The sequence below is a fragment of the Octodon degus genome, unplaced genomic scaffold, assembly GCF_000260255.1.
Source record: "Octodon degus isolate 3935 unplaced genomic scaffold, OctDeg1.0 scaffold00001, whole genome shotgun sequence".
Classification (NCBI taxonomy): Eukaryota; Metazoa; Chordata; class Mammalia; order Rodentia; family Octodontidae; genus Octodon; species Octodon degus.
This window is the reverse complement of record NW_004524577.1, coordinates 6,960,773-6,967,053: the sequence shown is the minus strand read 5'-3', so window position 1 is coordinate 6,967,053 and position 6,281 is coordinate 6,960,773. Positions and strand designations below refer to the sequence as shown.

General features: G+C 43.0%; 1 protein-coding gene across 3 annotated transcripts in view; it reads left to right on the top strand.

The window, feature by feature from the left end:
* The window catches only part of Xpo6 (exportin 6), a 138,867-nt gene that overhangs the window by 35,487 nt on the left and 97,099 nt on the right, over positions 1 to 6,281 (top strand). For all 3 annotated transcript variants that reach the window (XM_004622903.2, XM_004622902.2, XM_023717006.1), the window contains exon 2: positions 4,042 to 4,132. In XM_004622903.2, the coding sequence (XP_004622960.2) occupies positions 4,042 to 4,132 (91 nt within the window). The remainder of the gene's footprint in view (positions 1 to 4,041; positions 4,133 to 6,281) is intronic.

Below are 6,281 nucleotides of genomic sequence, written 5' to 3'. Positions count from 1 at the left end.
GTTTCATAGATTCTATTTCTTTCCTAAATTGTTTATTCAGGGGTTCCATCATTTTTATATTCTCCTCTATTTTTTTTATCAGTGCATTCTTTAGAAGCACTTAGTACTTCTTTGATTATAGTTACCATTACATTTTTTAGTTCCGAAATTATCTCTGATCTGATTTATTCTATACCTTTCTGCAGTTGATTCTTTACTGTCAACGCTGTTATTTCTGAGATATCTGGCGTGTGATTTCCAGTTTCCTCAGTGCTAGTGTCTTCTGCGTTTGTACTGGGTGGACTCGGGGCCTGAGACTGCATTTTGTTTCCTCTCTTTGTCATTTTGTATACCACTGTCTTCTGACCTTTGGTGTAGAGCTTAGATAGAGTTATTACCTTAGCACCAGGTCCCGATCTATGAAGTTCAGATTCCTCCAGGTGGGTGTTGTTTGGTTCTGGCTGTGTGCACCACTTCTTTCTGCTGCAGGCGTTAGAGGTGAACCCTTTGTGTCTCTCTGGCAAGATGTTCTGCGCCTGAATCAGCTGGGTGGGTCTTGCCTCTAGCCTCTTTGCAGGGAGTTCTGCTGAAGGGTTCCGTGCTGGGCCTGCAGCCTGGGTCAAATGAGGATCCAGCGAGCCCCGGGTCGTCTCACTCACTCGCAGGGCCTGCGCTCTGGGTCTGTTCAGGATCCCGCGGCCCTGGTCGTCTCACTCACTTGCCGGGCCTGCACTCTGGGTCTGTTCAGGATCCCGTGGCCCTCGGTCATCTCGCTTACTCGCCCGGGCCTGTGCTCTGGGTCTGTTCAGGATCCCGCGGCCTTGGTTGTCTCACTCACTCTCAGGGCCTGTGCTCTGGGTCTGTGCAGGACCCCCTGGCCCTGGGTCGTCTCACTCACTCGCCGGGCCTGCACTCTGGGTCTGTGCAGGATCCCCCGGCCCTGGGTCGTCTCACTCACTCTCTGGGCCTGCGCTCTGGGTCTGTTCAGGATCCTGCGGCCCCGGTCGTCTGGCTCGTAGTTTGTAGAGTTTTCGGTCCATAGTTGGCTGGCTCCAAGGCAGGGCAGCATGGCAGAGGGGCATCACAGAGGAGAAAGAGTCGTTGGCAATAAGGTAGGAGACAGAAAGTAGCAGCAGCCTGCCTCTTATCCCTGCCATACCCCCAACCCCTTTGGGTGGTGCCACCCCACATCCAGAACTATGCTCTAAACCAATCAGTGAACTGATTTAGTAATCATGTACCCCTAATGCCGGCATCGTACAGTGTAATTCCTGCACCACACACCCTAGATCCCACCCCTCCTTAGATTCCCCGCTATGAGTGGTGAGGCTTTGAGGGGGACATCTTGACCAAAGCTATAACAGGTAGTAAGTTTCTTTAACATGTGCTCTTTCCCGTGATTCTCATAAATCTTCCTATAGCCTTTTAATTTTTAAACAATAGGTCTTCGTTTCTTTTCTAAATGAAGTGATACATCAAATTTGGTATGTGAAACGAATCAAAGCAGTCTTCATATAAATTCATTTTAGAAGTTTGGATTCATAGTGTTATCAGTTAAGAAGACAAGACTGTTTTGATCAGTGCTAACCCTTTAAAAATTAAAAGGAGCCGGTGAGATAGCTTGCTGAGATAGCTCAGCAGACAAAGCACCTGCTTTGGCAAGCGCAGGGACCAGGGTTCAATCCCAGATCTGAGTGTGTGCTGGCTCTACCTCCAGGGCATGTTGAACCTTGACAGAGTCTGGGAATGGTGGTGCATGCCTGTAATTCCAGCGCTGGGTAGGCTGAAAACAGGAGAACCCTGACTTGGATTGGTATAGTAAGACCCTATATCAAATACACAAATGAAAAAAAGATGGTTTTAATCCATTTTAGCATAATTTTCTAGTTTAATTCTGCATTAGAAAAATTTTTATATTCATGTGTGGTGGCACAGGCCTATAATCCTAGTATTTGGGAGGTTAAGGCAGGAGGATCTCTACAAGTTCGAGGCCAGCTTGGGCTACATAGTGAGATCCTGTCTCAGAAAGCCTTTTTTTTTTCCCCAGAACTGGGGGTTGAACTCAGGCCCTTGCACTTGCCAGGGAAGTGCTTAATTCCACTGAGCCGTCTCCCCGGCCCTTCAGAAAGCCCTTTTTATAGGCTTTATGGTTATCAGGGCTTTATGGCCCTGCCCTGTTGACCATCCTATTCACAGGCTCTGGGCCTCAAGTGTTTTTCCTGGTCGAGCCTCCTGGGTGGCCGTAGCTACAAGCATCCCCTGGTAGGCCTGATGTATGGACAGCATTCAGTGGGACAAGTTGGTGTTCCTGGGAAGGATATTTTAAAATTAATCTAAAAGTTTGAAAGAGTGGTAGAGGGCTGATCTTTACCATAAATGTGACATTTAGACAAGAAAGTTTCTTAGACTCAGACGTGCTGTAAGTTTTCTGTATTGACATTGCCTAGCAAGTTGGTTTCATTGTCCTTGTATAACCAGCATACTAGGACTACAGTATGAGGGCTGGCTGCTGTGGCACTGCTTACCATGACTCACGTGTGAGCCAGTGTCCTTGCATGGGCTAGGTGATGTGGATGGCTATATGCAAGACTGAATGAGCCTCCATAATTGGGCGTTGTCTTAAGGGCTGCTTTATCCCAGAGATGGCCAAGGTTCCATTGTGAATTATCAATTGGTGGCCTCTGATCTGGCAGTTTGTTTGGCATATAACAAAATTGAGTGCTGTTTTGAAATGGAATTTGTAGCCGGCATGATGGCATAAGTCTGTAATCCCTGCAGTCTGGGAGCCTGAGGCAGGAGGATTGTAAGCGTGAGCCGTCTGGACAACTTTAGTGATATAGCAAGATTAAAAAGGCTTGTTATGTAGCGCAGTGTGAAGGACACTGGGTTTAATCCCAGTATGCCCCCAACCTCCAGACAGAAACACATGCACATGTGCACACAAGCAGCTTTTATAGTTAGTTCTGTGGTGGTAAGGGAGAGGTTTGACGAAAGAGGGTGGGTGGGAAGAGTGGGATTGAGAGATAATTAAAATATCAGGGATGCTGCTGCTTTCCTGATTTTTTTTTCTCCTGTATTTTAGGGAAGGATCTACAGGGTATACAGGGTATACTGTGTAGATTGGACTTGTAGTGATACTCCCGTTTACAGCTTTCCAAGTGCTAGGATTATAGGCACATGCCACCATGCCCAGTCTCAATTGCTGCCTTAGTGCGCCCCTGGGGCAGGGCTGGCACGGCAGGCCCAGGGATAGAACCCCCAGCTCCTGCACCTGCCTGTGGGCACTTTAATCTGCTGAGCTGTTTTCTTGATTATATCTGGGGTAGATCCATCCCTGTGAGAATTCAGACATGATTTGGGAACGTTCGCCTTTATGCAGGCAGGTTGTGTGGTGTTTTGACTCAAGCTCTTTGTTACAACTGTTGTTCCCCTACTTTACTGAGTGAAAAGGAAGTGAGTTGTTGGGGCTCCATATGGAAGTGGGGAAAGGATCAGCCTGGGGCCTCAGCCCTCTGCCTTCTCACTTTCAGTGTGAGCAGTCTGATTATTTGTGGCTGATTTTGAGTCCTGTTCTGCTTGAACCTTAATTTCTGTTAGCTGCTCCTTGGGAGATGAGTATTCATGCATCCTAAAGTGCCTTCAGAGACCCCAGAATCTACATAGCAGGGTGATACAGTTGCGTTGAATAAGTGAGTGATGGTCATACACGGGGCAAATGTATTGTGGACAGAGCATCTAGGCTTTGTGAACCTCATCGCCCAGCCTGTTCAGTAACTTTCAGCTTCTTTCCACAATTGAATTTTGAGTTATAAGTAATTGAAAACTAGGCAATAGCATGCATTCAGAAAGATACTAAAACTGAGGGCTTTGAGCCAGCTGGGAAATTCCCTTTAGATTTTCTGTATTAGACCATGTATTTGAAGAATGTTGAGCCCAGGATGTTTTGAGGAAGTAACTTGCTCTTGATGTTGAATATGACCAGGGAGGAGCTGAGCAACAGTTGAATTTTAAGATGCATTTCACTTTTTTTTTCGTTTTGTTTTGTTTCAAATTTCTTTTCAGGCATCTGAAGAAGCCTCCCTCAGGGCATTGGAAAGTCTGATGACAGAATTTTTTCATGATTGTACCACCAACGAAAGAAAACGTGAGATAGGTAAGTGTTGAGTTGTAAAGAATCATTTTTAGCTAGTAACAATTTAGTGGCTGTAACTGCTCGCACCTGGGTGCTTTCCCGTGCATTCTTTCTCTTCTTACCCTGGTTCCACTGATTGGTGGCCTGTTAGGTCTGCATAGATGGACTTTCTTTCATTTGGACAAATGTAATACACTTCCCTGACTATATTTCCATTTTTGCAGCATTTTGAACTTATACAGGGGCCTGTGACTGTGTAATAAAACAAAACTAATGAAAATATCAAAATGAACATGTTTTGGTATACAGAAGTCTAATTTGAATCCCCTAAGTAGTATTATATTTGGAAGCTTTCAGCTTTTTTTCCTTTTCTCCACTGTTCCTGTTCTTATTTTCGTGAATAATGGCTTTAAGCCACAGAGAGAATTAGGTGTAACCACTTCTGGGGCCTTAGTGTGCTCTAAAAGCTGCTTTTGAGTTTTCTACTTATTCACACAAGCGATATTAGTTGAAGCATGTTGTGAAGTAGGAAGTGAATTCAGTGTCAGATCTCTGCCCTAGGGACATGCTGCACTGTGGGGTCTGGGCAGGGAGCAGTCTGTCTTCTTTGTCTTCACCTCAGAACTTGAGAAACAGATGTGGGTTTTTTTTTTTTTTTTTTCCCCCTGTTTAAATATATAGGCTTTTCCCATGAGTGTCTAACTCCCTGTCCTACTCTGGTATTCTTTGCTTCTGCCTTGTTGGAGCTCTCTTCTTTCTGTGGCTCTGAGTGCTAGATGCCCATTTCTCTGTCTCCCTTAGCTCTCTAATCATGTTGGCCAGTTCAAGCTCTTGTTTGATTCCATGTGGCCTGAAGCTTAGTTGGGGTTCAAAATTTTCCAGGTGGTCAGGTGGCAGAGAACCTGAGTGGTGGTGGTGATGTTGGGGCTCATAATTGATAAAATTTACAAACCAGCCCTCCCTTTACCTATTTTAATTTCTCCCTCCCTTCCCCTCCTCCTCCTCCTTTCCCTCCTCTTCCTCTTCCTCTCCCCTCCCTTTTGTTCCCCTCCCCTCCCTCTTCCTGATGGAAATTTAGGTTTTGTTTCCCAATCATTCGTTTTACAGTGAAGATCATTTTACATTTAAACTTTGGAGGCAAAGAAAAAAAAATCACACAAAGATAATTTCTGGGTGAATTTTACATGCATTCAAAATTTTGACAGATACTAAGTTGCAGTCCTTTGAGGTGGCTCCAGACATGGCCTGCTCACATTGTAGGACAGTGGAAGAGGTAGTTTCTGTTAACTATATTGTTGTGTTTGAAAATTTTCCCCACGTCTTTTACACATCCTATCTCCTGGTAGCTGCTGCTTCTTACCTGTTTTAATTTTTTTTTTCTTTCTTTTTTCAAAATTCTATAATTTATTTTTTATTCAAGCTTAAAATAGAAAATACTACAATTCAGTGATCAAATAAAGAGTAAAAAAAAAAAGCCATAACCTTAATTCTAGCTCCTTTAAATCAAAAGAATGATTATCTCCCAAGTTGGAATAAGTTATCCTCTAAAAAGTACTGCTACCACACTTGTTGTGTTAATAAATATGGTTAAATAAGTACATTTAAAGAGAAAACGGGTCTATACTTCTATAGACCGTTTATAAATTTGGCAAAATAATAAGTTATTCTGTGAAACAGTAGATCCTTGTGGCTTAAATTTCTGTCTCGTGGTCAGTTTGTTAATTGCTATATGGGACTCACATTGATCAGTGTCTCAAAAAGTTGTACCTTTCTTGAAAAAACATCATCAATATATTTTGCTATTAAATCCCTGATAATAATAATTTACATGAAGGGAAGTATGGAATACAAGGAAATAAAAATTTAAGGTCAACAATTTATGTCAGATGCTGGGGATATCTGTTTAAAAAAAGTTCTAGAAAACATTTCTGTTATCTTTTCATAAGCTCTGGTTTTCAATTTCTTCAACAGGATACAAAATGTATTTATACAAAATAAATAATAAATTAGAATTATTAAATCTTGAAAGTCTTCTTTACTAAAAAAAAAAGCTGTTATAAAAAGTAAAGCCACATTAATATGCTGAGCTGTAAAAGGCTCAAGCCAATAACTTCTGATATTGCCAGTTCTGCGGATAACCCATTACTATTATGGACTACTAGACTACATT